At 42.9% G+C, this 20,601-nt stretch overlaps 1 protein-coding gene and 1 pseudogene across 1 annotated transcript; both read right to left on the minus strand.

Moving 5' to 3' along the window:
* Window positions 1-97: 97 nt before the first annotated feature.
* Window positions 98-3,413, minus strand: LOC125532534 (uncharacterized; annotated as a pseudogene).
* Window positions 3,414-15,706: 12,293 nt separating this feature from the next.
* LOC125542740 (SMAD/FHA domain-containing protein) lies at window positions 15,707-18,418 on the minus strand. The gene is made up of 3 exons (XM_048705916.2): window positions 18,228-18,418; window positions 17,000-17,578; window positions 15,707-16,686 (listed from the first exon to the last, which is right to left on the minus strand). The coding sequence occupies exons 2-3, from the start codon at window positions 17,461-17,463 to the stop codon at window positions 15,879-15,881; spliced, it is 1,272 nt and encodes a 423-aa protein (XP_048561873.1). The 5' UTR covers window positions 17,464-17,578; window positions 18,228-18,418; the 3' UTR covers window positions 15,707-15,878.
* Between the last annotated feature and the right edge of the window lie 2,183 nt (window positions 18,419-20,601).

Consider the following 20,601-nt stretch of genomic DNA (forward strand, 5'->3'; position numbering starts at 1 on the left):
AGCAAGACAAGCATGTGATTGGAACAATAACAGACATCCTACACGGTAACCCGTACTCTCAACAGTTTAGGAGTTTGGGACAAGCCCAAAATCTTGACTAGAGACTCATCTTGAACCCTTGACCAAAAATTAGACCAACATACAATGCGCTAATCAATTCAGAGGTAGCTGCAGTGTGGATTAAAGAAAATGAAAGAAGTGATACTTATGACAAGAATGTAATACTTCATGGAACAACAACGAAAAAGAGCATATTTGATCATACTACGGGTGCTATGATCCGTTGTCGTATCCTTTATTCTTGTCAAGAGTTGAACTGGGTTGGCATAGGAAAATTCCAAAGAGGGATACACAAGAGCAAGGGGTTGTCAGATTAACTGTATGTATGGACTTGTCCCATTACAACCAACATGTTGTGTTGCCTATCATTTATTTATTAGTCACCTAGATCTTAATGGTAGAGTAGTTCCTCTCAATATTGTAAAAGTTGTCAGCATATGTGTGAAACATGCTGCCCGCTCCCCTCATCATGTTCTTGCTGTTTTGATATTCAGAAATGGAATGTAGCATGTTAAACATTAAATAAAGGTCCCCATTATCGATGCATCATTCAAGACACTCGACGACACTTATGGAGTGCAATTCCAATGCTTGAATTTTCTATTCCCTTGCCTCTAGCAGTGAATCAAAATCAAACCAATCATACTTTTATTCTGTTTCTATCACATAAATCTAGCCCTGATGTATGACCTTAATTTTTCACTTAACTTGAATTTTGAAATCATTCTGAATGACACTATAGCTTCATTTACCCACTCATTTTTGTCATGACCCCCTCCCAAAAAATACATGTGAACCACCGCACTTACCTTCTCCATGTTTAAGGCAGACCCATTTGTAGTCTGTAAAACATGGAAGGATTACATGTTTAGAGTTGAATACCACCTAAAACACACACCTTCTTATCATTTAGGCAATCTGGAAACATAGAACCACTTGGTAAGTATATTCACCTTGTCAACTTGTTACCTACAGCTCTAGCCATAACTCATAAATTGTATGCCTTTTGTACACATTCCTCTTATCCCACTATCATAGGTATTGTCTCACACCATTTGCCATCCTATTCTCATCGTGCTAGGACTTGAACATTGTAGTAATCGTACATCTCTTCCAACCTCTTCTGCACATCCATTTACTTATGTACCATAAAAGAGAAAGTGTCAAATGTAAAGTTTTAAAGGTCAAGTGGAAACATAATTTGTTGCATATAATAGAAATGTGTCCACTTGTGCTACACCACTAGGAGTGGAACACGTGGAGGAACGAATATAAAGTGTCTCAATAGTTGGAAAGGGGTGCATTTTCCCTATGGAGGATGACATCTCCTTACCAGCTCTGCTTTCTAATATGATTATTTACATGATGTATTATGTTGAAGTGTCAAAAATGGAGTTGAAAGTATTTCTGTGGTTGCTTCTTTATGATAGGCTTAATATGCTAAATATGCAAAAGCGGGGACAATTTAATGTCAGTAACAACTATGCTTACATCCTATGTAATGTTGTTGAAGAGACCGTTGAGAACCTCATTTTCCGTTGCCCCTTTAGCATTTCTTGTTGGACACACCTTTCCAGTGGTCTCCGAATGCCTTGCGGATTGCTTTGGTCCTATGCTAAAATGGAGTTTGGTAAATCAGAATATTTGTTATAATAGCCTGGAACATTTAGAAGGAGCTCATTAATTTATTTTCAAAGGTATTAAGACTTCGAGATTGGCATGGAGTGAAATCACCAAATATGTATTATCAATACATAGTTATTCAAACTTCTTACCAAGGATGAGGTATGGCATGATATATTCGGTACTAAATATATGGGCTGTAAGGTTCTATCCTAGGTCTAGAGGAAACCTGAGAACTCCCACTTTTTTGTTGTTTTGGTGAAGCGAACACAACTCTTTCTGGTCTGAAACTATCCCTATCAAGGACGGCTCACATGTTAGAATTTGGGAGGACTCGTGGTTGGGAAATGTCCCCACTTAGCATCAAGTACCCAGGTGTTTTTCTTACAGTTTCGCATAAGCATGTCACAATAGAAGAGGTGGTTTTTAAGGAGTTCTTTACCTAACATGGATGAAGGTGTAGCCGTCGGATTGGTCTTCCATTTCTTGAATTTTTCTCTTATTTTTGTGTCAAACAATTTCATGTGTTGAGTGAACTCTTCATGGTTGTATCACTTGATGCAATGTTAAGAGTCAACAAGAACTATCATTAAAAAGGTATTCCTGACAAAACATGCATGTTTACACAAAGAGTAGGTGGAACATACAAGTTAGAACCAGCTAAATCACGAAGATCAAACAAATAGACCATTGAAGAGATCCATAATAACAATTCCAATGACTAAATGAAATATGCTTTCTCTCAAAGAGCACAACCAAGACTAACTTATTATTTTAGGAATTACATGTAGAGATCCTCTCCTTGCTTACATTGGGGGAAAAAGACTTGAAGAAGACGCTTCATGATCAGCGCCACCGAACTGCCAACCAAACCCCACTTCGAACGACTTCTTCGAGTTAATATCACCGCTAGGCAAGCCAGTGCTCGTGCTGGTGTCAGTACGACCACTAGTATTGTAGCCAATGTGGACTGGGGTGTTGAGGTCTCCTCCATACCTCATCATGTCAAGTGAATCCTCTTATTGCTACGGCGGGGCCTTAAACATTGTCGGAGGCCCCATGTCCATGCAACCAGTGACATAGGGAGCTGGCAATGGCGCCTGATACATCATCGAAGACCCCATGTCCATGTTCTCAGTCGGTGGTGGTGCCTGAAAAGTAGATGGTGACTCTATGTCCATGTATGGAGCTGGTGGTGGTGCCTGATAAGTCGAGGGAGACTCCATGTGCATGTAGTCAGTGACGTATGGAGCTGGCGGTGGTGCGAAGGCTGGTGGTTGGCCACTAATTTCTTTGATGCTTTCCCCCATGCTCTGGAGGATCACCTCCAGCTTTCGACCAACTTTGATGAGATCCTCGATGTTGAGGCCATCGAGGATCGAGAGGTTGCTTCCGAGCATGGCCTTGTGTAGGAGGATTCTGGTCTCATTGTCAATGCAGACTCCCTAAAACTTGTGGCCCTTGGCATGGAGCTTATCAAAATGTTGGCTAAGAAAGCCTTCATGACTCATTGACTTCTTGAACTTCCCCTCCGGCATATTCTTGTACCGAGTCAGGATAGCCACCGCCTTAGAGTGGGACGGGAACACCTATGGTACCGGCTTGCCCTCGCCATACACTAGCACGCAGGCCTTGGCGTTGCACATGATGGCCAACTCGTCCGCCTTTTTCTGCAGGCCCTCACGACGCTTGTACGTCTCCAACGTATCTATAATTTTTGATTGCTCCATGCTATATTATCTACTGTTTTGGACTATATTGGGCTTTATTTTCTACTTTTATATTATTTTTGGGACTAACCTATTAACCGGAGGCCCAGCCCAGAATTGCTGTTTTTTGCCTATTTCAGTGTTTCGAAGAAACAGAATATCAAATGGAGTCCAAACAGAAAAATCCTTTTTGGAACGTGATTTTCTTCTCGGATAAGACCCAGGAGACTTGGACCCTACTCCAAGAAGTACCAGAGGCGGTCATGAGGGTAGGGGGCGCCCCCCCCCTACAGGGCGCGCCCCCTGCCTCGTGGGCCCCTCGGTGCTCCACCGACGTACTCCTTCCTCCTATATATACCCACGTACCCCCAAACGATCAGAACAGGACCAAAAACCTAATTCCACCGCCGCAACTTTTTGTATCCACGAGATCCCATCTTGGGGCCTGTTCCGGAGCTCCGCCAGAGAGGGCCGTCATCACGGAGGGCTTATACATCATCATAGCCCCTCCGATGAAGTGTGAGTAGTTTACCTCAGACCTTCGGGTCCATAGTTATTAACTAGATGTCTTCTTCTCTCTTTTTGGATCTCAATACAATGTTCTCCCCCTCTCTTGTGGAGATCTATTCGATGTAATCTTCTTCTTTTCCGGTGTGTTTGTTGAGACCGATGAATTGTGGGTTTATGATCAAGTCTATCTATGAACAATATTTGAATCTTCTCTGAATTATTTTATGTATGATTGGTTATCTTTGCAAGTCTCTTCGAATTATCCGTTTGGTTTGGCCAACTAGATTGGTAGTTCTTGCCATGGGAGAAGTGCTTAGCTTTGGGTTCGATCTTGCGGTGTTCTTTCCCAGTGACAGAAGGGGCAGCAAGACACATATTGTATCGTTGCCATCGAGAATAACAAGAGGGGGTTTATTTCATATTGCATGAATTTATCTCTCTACATCATGTCATCTTGTTTAAAGTGTTACTCTGTTTTTAACTTAATACTCTAGATGCATGCTGGATAGCGGTCGATGAGTGGAGTAATAGTAGTAGATGCAGAATCGTTTCGATCTACTTGTCACGAACGTGATGCCTGTATACATGATCATGCCTAGATATTCTCATAACTATGCTCAATTCTGTCAATTGCTCAACAGTAATTTGTTCACCCACCGTAGAAAACTTATGCTCTTGAGAGAAGCCACTAGTGAAACCTATGGCCCCCGGGTCTATTCTCATCATATCAATCTCCATCACTTTAATCTTGTTTTGTTTTTACTTTGCCTTTTACTTTTCACTTTGCATCTTTATATCAAAAATACCAAAAATATTATCTATCGGATCTCACTTCCGTAAGTGACCTGAAGGGATTGACAACCCCTAATCGCGTTGGTTGCGTTGAGCTCTTTGTGTTGTGTAGGTATGAGGGACTTGCGCGTGGCCTCCTACTGGATTGATACATTGGTTCTCAAAAACTGAGGGAAATACTTACGCTACTCTGATGCATCATCCTTTCCTCTTCGGGGAAAACCAACGCAAGCTCAAGAGGTAGCAAGAAGAATTTCTGGCGCCGTTGCCGGGGAGTCTACGCAAAAAGTCAACATACCAAGTACCCATCACAATCCATATCTCCCGCATTACATTAGTTGCCATTTGCCTCTCGTTTTCCTCTCCCCCACTTCACCCTTGCCGTTTTATTCCCCCACTTCTCCGTTTGCCTTTTTCTCGCTTGCCTTTTGTTTGCTCGTGTGTTGGATTGCTTGTTTGTCGCGATGGCTCAAGATACTACCAAATTGTGTGACTTCACCAATACCAACAATAATGATTTTCTTAGCACTCCGATTGCTCCTCTTGCCAATACTAAATCTTGTGAAATCAATACTGCTTTGTTGAATCTTGTTATGAAAGATCAATTCGCCGGCCTTCCTAGTGAAGATGCCGCTACTCATCTGAATAGCTTCGTTGATTTATGTGATATGCAAAAGAAAAAAGATGTCGATAATGATGTCGTTAAATTGAAGCTATTTCCTTTTTCGCTTAGAGATCGTGCTAAAGCTTGGTTTTCATCTTTGCCTAAAAATAGTATTGATTCTTGGAACAAGTGCAAAGATGCTTTTATCTCTAAGTATTTTCCTCCCGCTAAGATCATCTCTCTTAGAAACGATATTATGAATTTTAAACAACCTGATCATGAACATGTTGCACAAGCTTAGGAGAGAATGAAATTAATGATACGTAATTGCCCTACTCATGGTTTAAATTTGTGGATGATTATACAAAAAATTTATGCCGGATTGAATTTTGCTTCTAGAAATCTTTTAGATTCGGCCGCGGGAGGCACTTTTATGGAAATCACTTTAGGAGATGCTACTAAACTCCTAGATAATATTATGGTTAATTATTCTCAATTGCATACTGAATGATCTTCTAATAAAAAAGTGTATGCGATAGAAGAAATCAATGTTTTGAGTGGAAAGATGGATGAACTTATGAAATTATTTGCTACTAAGAGTGTTTCTTCTGATCCTAATGATATGCCTTTGTCTACCTTGATTGAGAATAGCAATGAATCTATGGATGTGAATTTTGTTGGTAGGAATAATTTTGGTAACAACGCTTATAGAGGGGATTTTAATCCTAGGCCATATCCTAGTAATCCTTCTAATAATTATGGAAATTCCTACAACAACTCTTATGGAAATTATAATAAGATGCCCTCTGAATTTGAGAATAGTGTTAAAGAGTTTATGAATTCACAAAAGAATTTTAATGCTTTGCTTGAAGAGAAAGTGCTTAAAGTTGATGATTTGGCCAGGAACGTTGATAGAATTTCTCTTGAGATTGATTCTTTAAAGCTTAGATCTATTCCTGCTAAGCATGATATCAATGAGTCTCTCAAAGCTATGAGAATCTCCATTGATGAGTGCAAGGAAAGAACCGCTAGGATGCGTGCTTCAAAAGATGCCTTTATTAAAGCGTGTTCTTCCAATACCTATGAGAATCAAGATGAAGATCTAAAAGTTATTGATGTGTCCCCTATCAAATCTTTGTTTTGCAATATGAATCTTGATGAAACTGAATATGATCTTCCTTTACCTAGAAGGCGTTCCAAAAGTTTGGAGTATTTAGATCTTTATGATGAAATTGATGAAAGTGGGATTGAAAGAAATAAAAATTTAGATGGTGCTAAACCCACTATATTGGATTTCAAGGAATTTAATTATGAAAGTTGCTCTTTGATTGATTGTATTTCCTTGTTGCAATCCGTGCTAAATTCTCCGCATGCTTATAGTCAAAAGAAAGCCTTCACCGAACATATTGTTGATGCCTTGATGCAATCTTGTGAAGAAAAACTTGAGTTGAAAGTCTCTATCCCTAGAAAACTTTATGATGAGTGGGAACCAACTATCAAAATTAAAATTAAAGATCATGAGTTTTATGCTTTGCGTGATTTGGGTGCTAGTGTCTCCACTACCCCCAAAACTTTGTGTGATTTGCTAGATTTCCGCGATCTTGATGATTGCTCTTTAAACTTACATCTCGCGGATTCTACTATTAAGAAACCTATGGGAAGGATTAACGATGTTCTTATTGTTGCAAATAGGAATTATGTGCCCGTAGATTTCATTGTTCTTGATATAGATTGCAATCCTTCTTGCCCTATTATTCTTGGTAGACCTTTCCTTAGAACGGTTGGTGCGATTATTGATATAAAGGAAGGGAATATTAGATTCCAATTTCCATTAAGAAAGGGCATGGAACACTTTCCAAGAAAGAAAATAAAATTGCCATATGAAATCATCATGAGAGCTACTTATGGATTGCCTTCCAAAGATGGCAATACCTAGATCTATCCTCGCTTTTATGCCTAGCTAGGGGCGTCAAACGATAGCGCTTATTCGGAGGCAACCCAATTTTATTTTTTTTGTTTTTTGTGTTTTTCTTATGTTAGGAAATAAATAACCCATCTACCCTCTGTTTGGATGTGGTTTTGTGTTTTAATTAGTGTCTGTGCCAAGCTAGACCTATTGGATCTTCTTGGATGATAGTTATTTGATCTTGTTGTAATTTCCAGAAACTTTGCGTTCAGTGCCCGAATTACTAAAAATTATCAGAACGTGATAAAATACTGATTCCAGTTGCTGCTGATCAATAAACAAATTATCTAGGTCTTCTAATTTTGGTAGATTTTTTGGAGTTCCAGAAGTTTGCGTTAGTTACAGATTACTACAGACTGTTCTGTTTTTGACAGATTCTATTTTTCGTGTGTTGTTTGCTTATTTTGATGAATCTATGGTTAGTAAAATAGTTTATAATCCATAGAGAAGTTGGAATACAGTAGGTTTAACACCAAAATAAATAAAGAATGAGTTCATTACAGTACCTTGAAGTGGTTTTATGCTTTCTTTCTCTAACGGAGCTCACGAGATTTCTATTGAGTTTTGTGTTGTGAAGTTTTCAAGTTTTGGATGAGTTCTTTTGATGGATTATGGAACAAGGACTGGCAAGAGCCTAAGCTTGTGGATGCCCATGGCACCCCCAAGATAATCCAAGGACACCAAAAAGTCAAAGCTTGGGGATGCCCCGGAAGGCATCCCCTCTTTCGTCCACTTCCATCGGTAATTTACTTGGAGCTATATTTTTATTCACCAACATGATATGTGTTTTGCTTGGAGCGTCTTGTATTATTTGTGTCTTTGTTTATTAGTGTGCCACAATCATCCTTGCTGTACACACCTTTTGAGAGAGTCATCTATGAATTAAAATTTGATAGAATACTCTATGTGCTTCACTTATATCTTTTGAGCTATGTAGTTTTGCTCTATGTGCTTCACTGATATCTTTTGAGCGTTGAAATTTTGCTCTATGTGCTTCACTTAGATCTTTTAGAGCACGGTGGTGGCTTGTTTTAAAGAAACTATGATCTCTCATGCTTCACTTAAATTATTTTGAGAGTCGTAATAGCATGGTAATTTGCTTAATAATAACTTGCTTGGTATTCAAGATTTGTGAAACTTTCTTTTGAGTGCGTTGAATACTAAGAAAAGTTGGATGATTGATAATTGTTTTGAGATATGGAGGTAGTAATATCAAAGTCATGCTAGTAGAGTAATTGTGAATTTGAGAAGTGCTTGAGTTAAAGTTTGCAAGTCCCGTAGCATGCACGTATGGTTAACATTATGCAACAAATTTGAAACATGAGGTATTATTTGATTGTCCTCCTTATGAGTGGCGGTCGGGGACGAGCGATGGTCTTTTCCTACCAATCTATCCCCCTAGGAGCATGCGCGTAATACTTTGGTTTTTGATGGCTTGTAGATTTTTGCAATAAGTATATGAGTTCCTTATGACTAATGTTGAGTCCATGGATTATACGCACTCTCACCCTTCCATCATTGCTAGCCTCTACGGTACCGTGCATTGCCCTTTCTCACATTGAGAGTTGGCGCAAACTTCGCCGGTGCATCCAAACCCCGTGATATGATACGCTCTTTCACACATAAACCTCCTTATATCTTCCTCAAAACAGCCACCATACCTACCTATTATGGCATTTCCATAGCCATTCCGAGATATATTGCCATGCAACTTTCCACCATCCAGTTTATCATGACACATTCATCATTGTCATATTGCTTAGCATGATTATGTAGTTGACATAGTATTTGTGGAAAATCCACCGTTTATAATTTTTCATACTTGTCACTCTTGATTCATTGCATATCCCGGTACACCGCCGGAGGCATTCATATAGAGTCATACTTTGTTCTTGTATCGAGTTGTAATCATTGAGTTGTAAATAAATAGAAGTGTGATGATCATCATTCAATAGAGCATTGTCCCAAAAAAAGGCCCAAGGATGGTTTGGATATGGTCCTAACTTTTTCGTAATAAGAAAACAAATCCGTTCGGCGCTCGTCGTGGTGGGGAGGCGTGAGCCGACAAATCTGTGGCACAAGGATGGTTAGAAAGTACTTGGCAGAGAGGGAAGGGGATGTTCATGTCGGGAGGAGGGAATCAGACGATGGTGATGGCTCGATTCAGATCTGAAGAGGAGGAGAGTGGAAGGAATGGAGATGCCAATTTATTGGGTGAAGGATGGAACCCTTTATTTTCTTTCGATTGGTTCTAGAACTTTTGTGATTAGATAAGCACAAGCAGCGGGGTGGAGCGTGGTGGCGGTGGTGGAAAAGGACGAGACAGAGAGGAACTCGATGACTTGGCCTAGATATGGTCCCGCCTTGCCGTCATGAGGCAACATATCTGTCTGGCCTTGGTGTGGTGGGGAGGAGGGAGCCGGGAGATCCTTGGCACATGGATGCTAAGGAAGTGGCCGGTTGGAAGTGGTCAGGAGGGAATGTTCTTATAGGTGGTGGCGATGGTGATGACTTGATCCAGATCTGAAGAGGAGAGGCAAATAATTGGGTGGCTCCGAATGCTAGGGTAGGTGTCCGGGAATTTAATAGGCATGTCTAAACTTCATGAAGGTCATGATCCCACATGACAGAAAAAGTATTTTTCTTCTGGAGATTGTTCCGAGAGCTTAATCTTGTTTGATTGGGCCCACTTTTGGGATTCGATGAGCACAAGAGGTGGATAAGAGCCTAGTGGTGGTGGTGGTGGTGGACAAGCACGAGATGGACACGAACCAGACTACATGGGCTGGATCTGGACCCGCCTTTTCCGTGGTAAGCCAACGGATCCGTCCGACCTTGGCATGGTGGGGAGGCATGAACCGGTAGATTTGTGATGCAAGGATGGTAAGGAAGTAGTTGGTAGTGAGGTGTAATGTTCATGCTGGGAGGAGGGGAGGAAACGATGGTGATGGCTCGATGTAGATCTGAAGAGGAGAAAAGTGGAAGGAATGGAGATGCAAATTAATTGGGTGGATAGAGGTAGGTAGGTAGGGAGGGAGGGAGGGAGAGAGAGCAGATCCATCCGGCCTCATCGTGGTGGGGAGGAGTGAGCCGGCAGATCCGTGGCCCATATATGGTAAGGAAGTACTTGGCAGCGGGAGGAGGAAATGGTCATAATGGGGGAGGGAAGGAGATGATGGTAATGACTTGATCTAGATCTGAAGAGGAGGATAGAAGGAACGAAGAGCAAATTTACTGGGTGGATGTTGGCACCTTCATCTTGCTTTGATTGGTGCTAGAACTCTTGGGAATGGTGAGCACGAGTAGTTGGGAGGAGCCTGGTGGATATGGTGGACAAGCACTAGACATAGATGAACTCGACCACATGGCATGGATCTGTTCTCACCTTGCCATCGTAAGACAACAGATCCGTCCGACCTCCTCGAGGTAGGTAGGAGTGAGCCAGTAGATCCGTGGAGCATGAATGCTAAGGAAGTACTTGGTAGTGCGGGGAGGGAATGGTCATGGTGCAAGGAGGGGATGAGATGATGGCGATGTCTCGATCTAGATCTGAAGAGGAGGAGAGAAGGAAGTGGAAGGAATGGAGACGCAAATTAACAGGTGGAGCCTCACCTTCATCTTGTTTCAATGAATCCACTCTTGGGATTCGCTGAGAACGAGAGGCGCGGGAGGAGCCTGGTGGCGGTGGTGGACAAGCTCGAGATGCAGAGGAACCCAACTACATGGCTTGGATTTGGTCCTACCTTTTTCGTAATAAGAAAACAAATCCGTTCGGCACTCATCGTGGTGGGAGGTGTGAGCCGACAAATCTGTGGTACAAGGATGGTAAGAAAGTACTTGACAGAGAGGGGAGGGAATGTTCATGCCGGGAGGAGGGAATCAGACGATGATGATGGCTCGATTCAGATCTGAAGAGGAGAGTGGAAGGAATGGAGATGCAACGTCGTGGTGGGAGGTGTGAGCCGACAAATATGTGGTACAAGGATGGTAAGAAAGTACTTGACAGAGAGGGGAGGGAATGTTCATGCCGGGAGGAGGGAATCAGATGATGATGATGGCTCGATTCAGATCTGAAGAGGAGAGTGGAAGGAATGGAGATGCAACGTCGTGGTGGGAGGTGTGAGCCGACAAATATGTGGTACAAGGATGGTAAGAAAGTACTTGACAGAGAGGGGAGGGAATGTTCATGCCGGAAGGAGGGAATCAGACGATGATGATGGCTCGATTCAGATCTGAAGAGGAGAGTGGAAGGAATGGAGATGCAACGTCGTGGTGGGAGGTGTGAGCCGACAAATATGTGGTACAAGGATGGTAAGAAAGTACTTGACAGAGAGGGGAGGGAATGTCATGCCGGGAGGAGGGAATCAGACGATGATGATGGCTCGATTCAGATCTGAAGAGGAGAGTGGAAGGAATGGAGATGCAACGTCGTGGTGGGAGGTGTGAGCCGACAAATATGTGGTACAAGGATGGTAAGAAAGTACTTGACAGAGAGGGGAGGGAATGTTCATGCCGGAAGGAGGGAATCAGACGATGGTGATGGCTCGATTCAGATCTGAAGAGGAGGAGAGTGGAAGGAATGGAGATGCAAATTAATTGGATGGAGGCTGAAACCCTTCATTTGGTTTCGGTTGGTTCCGGAACTTCTCTGATTTGATGAGCACAAGCAGCAAGGAGCCTGGTGACGATGGTGGAAAAGCACGAGACCAAGAGGAACTCGGCGACATGGCCTAGATATGGTCCCGCCTTGCCGTCGTGAGGCAACAGATTCGTCTGGCCTCGGTGTGGTGGGGAGGATGGAGCCGGGAGATCCTTGGCGCATGGATGGTAAGAGGTTGGCAGTGGTGGGGAAGGGAATGTTCTTGATAGGAGGACGGAGGAGGCGATGGTGATGACTGGATCCAGTTCTGAAGAGGAGAGGTAAATAATTGGGTGGAGGCTGAAACCCTTCATTTGGTTTCGATTGGTTCCGGAACTTCTCTGATTTGATGAGCACAAGTAGTGAGGAGCCTGGTGACGGTGGTGGAAAAGCACGAGACATAGAGGAACTCGACGACATGGCCTAGATATGGTCCCGCCTTGCCGTCGTGAGGTAGCAGATTCGTCTGGCCTCGGTGTGGTGGGGAGGATGGAGCCGGGAGATCCTTGGCACATGGATGGTAAGAGGTTGGCAGTGGTGGGGAAGGGAATGTTCTTGATAGGAGGAGGGAGGAGGCGATGGTGATGACTAGATCCAGTTCTGAAGAGGAGAGGCAAATAATTGGGTGGAGGCTGAAACCCTTCATTTGGTTTCAATTGGTTCTAGAACTTTTCTGATTAGATGAGCACAAACAGCAGGGAGGAGCTTGGTGACGGTGGTGGAAAAGCACGAGACGGAGAGGAACTCGACGACATGGCCTAGATATGGTCCCACCTTGTCGTCGTGAGGCAACAGATTCGCCTGGCCTCAGTGTGATGGGGAGGATGGAGCCGGGAGATCCTTGGTGCATGGATGGAAAGGAAGAGGTTGGCAGTGGCGAGAGAGAGAGAGAGAGAGAGAGAGAGAGGGCATGAAACTGCGTTCAGTTGTGGACAATACCCTCCAACGATTTTGAACATGTTCACAAAGAAAAGAGCAGTAGTAGGTAGCCTTGGCAAGAACACACCCTGGAGAGGATTCAAGAAAGCATAGCATAGTACAGAGATATGCCACTGAAATAAAATAAAATAATAGAGGAAGTGAAGGACATGAATGTTTGTTCATGACAAGCAGTCATTTTGACCCAAAAGTACAAGAGGCTATGTAGTTGATTCATTTTGACCTGAATCAACCAATTTCCAAACAAGGAGCACAAACCAAGTTTGTCACAGGGTTTTGAACAAGAAACAAAAGGCAAACACACTGCCCTGCATCAAGTTCACAAACGACGGTGAGTAGGGAAATGCTAGGATGCAACCTCCAAACCGGGATCTGCAGTCCCAGCTCTCGCTTCAGCCATACAACATACAGACACACCAAACTAACAGTAGCTTTGCACGTGTTTGATTATCTTCTTAATCGGATAATCGAGGTAGAGAGGACTGAAGCAAGATTTACCTACTACCAATAGCACAAGCAGCCAAAGGTCCTACTTGTGTTTATACACACTAGTCATTCTCAACTACTCCCTCCGTTTCAAAATAGATGACTCGACTTTGTATTAACTTTAGTAAAGTTATTAATACAAAGTTGAGTCATCTATTTTGGAACAGAGGGAGTAGGCATCCAGAATTTTTTTAATATAAATGTTACATGAAACACAGTTGCACATCTAAGTCATATGTCATTGATTTTACGCTAAGATTCTTGCAACAACAAACAAAACAACCTGGAACCTGATCATTCCCATCATCATCATAAAGAGCCAATTGCACTGGGAGCAAATTTACTTGCACAGCAAGTTCACTTTAGACCAACAACAACAACAACAACAAAGCCTCTAGTCCCAAACAAGTTGGGGTAGGCTAGAGCTGAAACCCATAAGATCTCGCAAGCAACTCATGGTTCTGGCACATGGATAGCTAACTTCCACGCACCCCTATCCATCACTAGTTCTTCGGTGACCAACTTTTTTTAAGAAAAAGACTGGATTTTCAGCCATCAACTTGGTCTAATAGTAAAATTAGCTCATCGTAAATTTAAGTCCAATGCATTCCAGTTTAATCATGTACAGATATTGATGAACATGAATAGTTGGATAGTAATTATAATTAACATCCAAATTTTCACAACTGCATATTTAAAATACTGATTTTAGATCTTTTCAAGTATATGCAAGCAATACTATGTACCCAGGGTTTAGAAGCATGTGCAACCATACTAGACCATCTTGATTGACTCCAAGTAAATGGAGCTGGCCCAAATTAATGTGGCTAAACATTAGCTCTAGAATGGCCACCAGAGACTCAGTTAGGGAACCGGTATGGAGCTACAACTTGTTAACGCGGAGGTTGGATACAAGGTTGGAACTATGACATTATAAAGAGCTAATTGCACAGGGAGCACATCTACTTGCACGGCATGTTCACCTTAGACCGCCTTTTTGATAAAAACTGGATTTTCCAGCCCATCAACTTGCTCTAATGGTTCGAATTTGTTCCAGTTTAATCACATACAGATATTGAAGAACATGAATGCCAATTCAGTAGCCAACTCTTAAACTCATTCATAGTTCCATACAAATTATATCATCTCAATATACATTTGAAATACTGGTTTTAGATTTTTCATGTGCATTTGAAGAGCTTTGAAAGGGTTTAATTAAAACAGAAAACATTATATGACTTCTTCTAGCATTTTGTAGCTTATTTTTTAAAGATTTATTTGAACTTCCATCATGATTCCAATTCAAAATTACTAACTGAAAGAGATAAGGCTATGTTTGGCAGCTCCATTTTTTTCCTTGGCAAATCTCGGAAATCTGCCAACACCAAGCAGCAAACCAATCGCTGGTAGTCCATCATGATACAAAGAAACTCAACTCCATGGGTGTCAAATGTTATGGTCTAGAATTAGATTGCCCAGGGCGTGAGAACCACACCAAAGCTATCCTCACAACCCACTCTTATGATATCTCTAGGGAAATAAATTTTGCCATGTGACAGTAAACATGCAGATAGTATCCACTGCTAGAGTACCTAGCATACCTGGCACAGATACCAAAGACTCCTACTGATGAGAGACCAAACTAAGAAAAATACCAAGTCGCAGTAATGGTCACTAGCTGGAGATGCATGATAGTTAGGCTTAACAAGTGCGAAGCAAGCAACCTTATGCAGTTTCAACATACTTCCCACAAGGATTGGATGGTGGAATACTATCAAATGGATACATAAGGACTTGGGTCTTCATCCAAAAGTAGGATAACAGGATCATGATGGTTAACTACCAAGTCTACCATGCAGAAAGAGTCCAGACAGCAGGGCTTGAATGGGAGGGAGTCTATGAGAAACAGGGGACCAAGCGAGGTGATTTACTTATTTTATCTTCCCTTTTATTAATGAAAAGGGAGAAAAATCACTCCTTACATATTAGGGGCTCCTAAAGTAGAGGCAAAACAGGCCAAAAATAGGACAGAATATCAATAAATGACTAATGATTAAGTCACAAACTAGAGACTTAGCACACTTATGGCATGTGAATATGGGAGTATATGCAATAAAATTATATACCTACTTGACCAGACGAACATGAATACAGCAACGGTTCAAGCTACAAAGCAAACTCCGGCTTTACTATTTAAATGTTAAGCATTTAAAACATGAGAATGAGATGTCCAATAAGATAGTACATCGTAATGCACAACCAAGCTAAAACAGGAAGACGAAAGAAACCAGGGCAGGGTAAAGGAGTTAACGCACCACACAATGACAGAATGAAGAAATGGGGCAACATGGTACGTACAATCCCCATGATCGCAACCATAAGAAAGCATGCTCTAACATTAATATTAGGCAAAAAAAGAGATTACCTTGATTCACAGCAGGATACAATCATGTAGAACAAAGCAAAATACCCAAGGCAAACATAACATTTCTGCTGCCATGTGTTTGTAATCAAGGCAATTCACTACTAACTGGAAATGTGACAAAATAACTAGTCGCCAAACAAGTCATCATCACTATCATCAGCTGGATTTGCACCCACGTCCCTGCTATACTTCTTTTCATCAACAACTTTGACTTGCTCTGGCTGGCCATCTGATTTATACGCCCATGATGAGCCCAGCTTTGCTGGAACAGAGTCCCCGTAAAGGTCATCATACATACCACCTCTGGATGTGCTTTTAACTTTGTTAAGCATCTGTTGTAGCTTATCTGTTACCCCACTGTGGGAGGCACTGTCCTTTGATGAAGTTTGCTCCTTTCCTTTTGGTATGACAGTAACCTGTACAAGAGACTCGTACTTCCCAACAAGACTGCCTTCCTTCACACCAACTGGGCCTGGTTCAGTTTCAACATCTGCACCATCAGAAATCCCAACCACCTGAATAAGCTCTCCACCAACTTGATCTCTAAATGACACTCTCCGCTTTTTGCTTCTCTTTGATGGTCTACCGACTGCCTGGTTGTCATCATTTACAGCAGAAGCAGAAGCATCCCCAGAAGAACTTTTTCTCTTCAATGGCACTTCTGATTTGCTAACACCATAGCGATTAAGTATTGTATTGTATGCAACAACGGCGTCTTCATCGTCAGAGTCTGGAGGAGACGGCAAACTCACATCTGACGGGAGGCTTTGAGTGGGAAAAAAAGCAGCGGTGTTCTTTCGTAGAACATATGCTCTGGTTGATGCAGCAAAGCGAAGTGACTGTCCAACTTCAAGTTCAACAGGGCTGTCCTTAGTTAATCTCTCGTTTGCAACAAATGTACCATGAACAGATCCTAAATCGATAACATAGATGCTGAAAGGAAACAAAGGAAGCATGGAGCAACTGTTAGTTATGCACCTAAGACACAACATAGATAAAAGAAAATTTTACAGCTATAATCCTGCCATTTCTTGGGCAGAAAATTCTGAACGAAGCATGTCTAAAAGGTCAATAGCATATAGGAGCACAATATTCCATTACAGGCGCAAACCGTTGTCTATTGAGTTAAGAAAATCAAATCTATTAACATTCAGGTTGCTAAAAAGAAGTCTCATTAACCATCAAAAACATAAACTCGTACGTCCAACTGAACACAAGTGCATCAAACATCAGGCAGGTCTCTAACCTTCCATTTTTGTGTGGAACAACAGCAGCATGTTGGCGTGAGACGGACTGATGGTCCAAGACAATCTCACAAGCAGGCACCTGCCTCCCAAATATATGCCTCTTCTTGTCCAGATTAATCCTATCAATGGCATTCCCATCCTTCATCACCTCAAGATAGTAAACCCCAGGGCGCGGCTCAATTGCCCAGTCCGGCGGTTGCCACGTCGACTGCCCACCACCAAACTGCGTCCCGGCGGGTCTGGGGGCTCCAGCAGCTTCTTGCCCGGCCATGCTTGAGCCGGCACTCTGCGAAGCATGCTGACTCTGGCTGGGACCAAGATGTGAGCTTTGCGGCGGCACCAATGGAGCTGGCTGCACTTTCACAGCTGTGGGCACGCTCTTTGCGCCAGGACCAGACTGCTGCACCGAGAAGGGTTCCAAGGCCTGAGCTTTCTTGAAGCGGTCAAGCCCACCACGGTACATCTCCTCTAAGCTTACCACTACCACCTGTTCTGGTCTCTATCACTGAGTCACTCTTTAACCTTCAACAGCTGATGATGAACCCCACAGGGCTGTACTCAAGTTCTGCAAGAATCCCCTACAGACGGATTACACAAAGTCAGTACCAGCAAACAAACTTCCAACCAGATTATAAGGCAATTGCCTGCAGAACTATTCCACTGGTCGCTGCCTCGTGTCGCAAATCAGAAAAGGGTGAAGGTAATACTGGACTAGGTGTTGGATGATTTTTTTCCCCTTTTGACCTAACAAATTGCTTTCATTTGCTCTCGATGATATATGTCCAAACAGACAGACAGACTACCCGTTATACCTCTTTTAACTGAAGAAGATGCAGCAACAGCACAACATCCCCAATGCTCTATGATGGCTGTGCTGTAGTCCCAAAGGATTGGGAAGTTCTGATTCACAGGAGACCGAATGGTAGAGTTCGCGAGTGAGCATCCAAAATCTGTGTTTGCTATAATGTTTGAATTCATGATTTCCCCTGTGTTGTTTCAACTGAATCTACTATTTTCATCAGACTTGAGACTGGCATCAAGAAGCAGCAGCCGCATGGCGGAGCGCGTGGGGCCGGCAGAGGCGCACGAGCACGCGGGACCGGCGTCAGCACGAAGCAGCGGTAGCGACACGACGGGGCGGCGGCGGGGAGCTCCTACACCTAACCCTAGGTCGCCTCCCCGGGGTACAAGGGGATGAGCGCGGGAGAGAGGGGGAGAGAGACTCACCAGGGGCCGCGCGGGGAGGCTCGCGCCGCCGTCGATGAGCGCGTCCGACGAGGGAGGCTAGCCGCCGTCGAGGGGCGGCTCCGACGAGGCGCCGCCGCTGGGAGCGAGGGAGAGCTGGAGAAGGGGGAACGATACGGGGGAGGCCGAGCTCGCTTTGGTCAATCTGGCACAGGGGCACTTTGGGGATTTCGACGAGTGCATCTCCAAGGGGATGCACCAAAAACCCCTCGAGGCCTCCACAATCTCTGTGCCCGGTCCATATTTTTCTGTACTTTTTTAAAAAAAATTATTGTTCAAACTTTATTTGAATATTCGAAACACATAGTCAATCTAAAATGCATAGTTCAAACATAAATATTACACGGAGTTCATAATTAAGACAAAAAAATCAAGGAACGTCCACAGATCTAAATGATGATTCGCGGGATCATTGAGAGAGTTGTTGGTGCGCATCTCGTTCTCAAAGTGGATGATGCTTCTCCAGAATGATTTCAACCTGCTCTGGCGAAGATTATCAAAATCAGCGTTACGTTGTACCATATACGATTCGGTGAACTCATTGTATAGAAACTCTTCACCCATGTCCATCATGTGCACTTGCAAATGTTCAATGAATAGATGGTCAAACTCTATTTAGACATTGTATCGAATAAGTGGTGGACGGCATCGACGGCCGGCGGTCCAGGATGTATCCGGCGATGTAGGACGAGCGACATGGGTGGAAGACGAGGTGGGAGCGTGCACGAGGAGTGAGGGACTCGATGAGGCAGGTGTTGATTGACAATCTTATCAATAAGATTGGTGGTTTGGTAAACAGTCAGGTGACCCGGCTCCTGACTAAATATTCGAGGCTAACTAAATGTGTAGCTAAATGCTAGTCCCAAATGATAAAATAGCTTTTAGCGTCGATGAAAACCATTGCGGAGGGTGCTGCCAAAGCCAAAAAAAAGAGGAAACCGAAGCTCCTATGTGCGCCGATGCCAAATTATTGAATGAATAAAAATGTGATCTCTCTCCTCTTTCTCCCTTCTCCCTCTTTAGCATGGACACATGCATAGAGCACACGTCTACCGATAATTCATTTCTGAGCCCAGGCTCATCTGCACCCGCGCTGACGAAAAAAATTAAAACAAATACTAGAAAAATTCAAAAAATTCCAATTTTTTGTGTGGTAGATAATTTGATGCATGAGGTTCACTCTAATTTTCAAGTCATTTGGATATCTGAACAACTCTCGGCAAAAAAAAACAAATTCAGGGTCTGTAAAAAATTTAGTTGTGGTTGGCAGCTCCAATATTCAATTTTTGTAGTCTATATAAAAAAACCCTGCAGTGATGTATGCTTTAATTCTTCTTGCTAGTCAGGATTATAGGTGATTTGCTAGGTATCATAAAGCACACCTGAAAAAAAAATAGAGAACTTGGAGCATTGCCAGGAGCCCCCCATTGCTGATCTGGTCGGATCCTGGTTGAAGAGGTGTCAATTACATTTGTCTTCCCCACCTGTCAGGTACAGTCCCCTGGTGCTGAACTTTCTCAAGCTCTTCTTCCTGAGAGAGACTGGGAATCGGATACAGGAAGTATGGCAATGGCAATGAGAGTCAAAGCAAGAGCTTGTTGCTCTACTTGATGCCTGATCTACTTTGATTTAATTTAAAATTCACACGGAAATCGCAAGGAAACAAGCATGTTGTTCTACTTGATGCCTGATCTACTTTGATTTAATTTAAAATTCACATGTAAATCCCAAAGAAACAAGCACGCGAGCTCGACGCAAAGCACAGAAAGCTGAACCTATATAATACTAGTGTAAGACCAAACAAACAGACCAACAAACAACATCAAGATGCCTAATCAAAGCAAGTTTACATTGTTGTGTAAAATTTCACACCAATCTTCACGATTCACACAACAGTCTAATTACTGCTCTCGATTGTGGCCTTCGGACCACTTGTAGGTATACCAACTCGCAATTAGCACGCACATAGGGACATTCAAAAGACCAACGTAGAGATTGTCCTAGGATCCACCCGTGGGCGTTGTGCCTTGTTGTCGCACATGTGTCACGTTCATCATCAGGATGGTGCTCTCATAGTTCCCAAGATCTATAGTGCTGAGCAGGACTGGTTGTTCGAAGATTAACCCAGACAATGATGCTGAGAGTGATGAAGATTGGTAACAAAGCTGTGGGAATGCTAAAGCGACACTGTATACGCTAGAAGGCCTTCTCTCCACCATTTTGTCAACTGGGTAGTATGCCAGCAAAGACAGAAAATGTTGACACTCGACCTCTAGGCCTTGTGCTTGTCCCCTGTTGTTTTTTGGTTTGGTTCTCTCCCCTTTACGACTTGTTTGGTTAAACCTCCTCTCATGGG

The sequence above is a fragment of the Triticum urartu genome, chromosome 1A (genome assembly GCF_056163025.1).
Source record: "Triticum urartu cultivar PI428250 chromosome 1A, HENAU_Tu73, whole genome shotgun sequence".
Classification (NCBI taxonomy): Eukaryota; Viridiplantae; Streptophyta; class Magnoliopsida; order Poales; family Poaceae; genus Triticum; species Triticum urartu.

Bases quoted from the DNA above. Each gene is read 5' to 3' on its own strand.
- LOC125542740 (XM_048705916.2), bottom strand. From the start codon at position 17,463: ATGTACCGTGGTGGGCTTGACCGCTTCAAGAAAGCTCAGGCCTTGGAA. The intron at 16,687-16,999 runs GTTAGAGACCTG...GTTTCCTTTCAG, and splicing joins GTTCCACACAAAAATGGAAG to CATCTATGTTATCGATTTAG.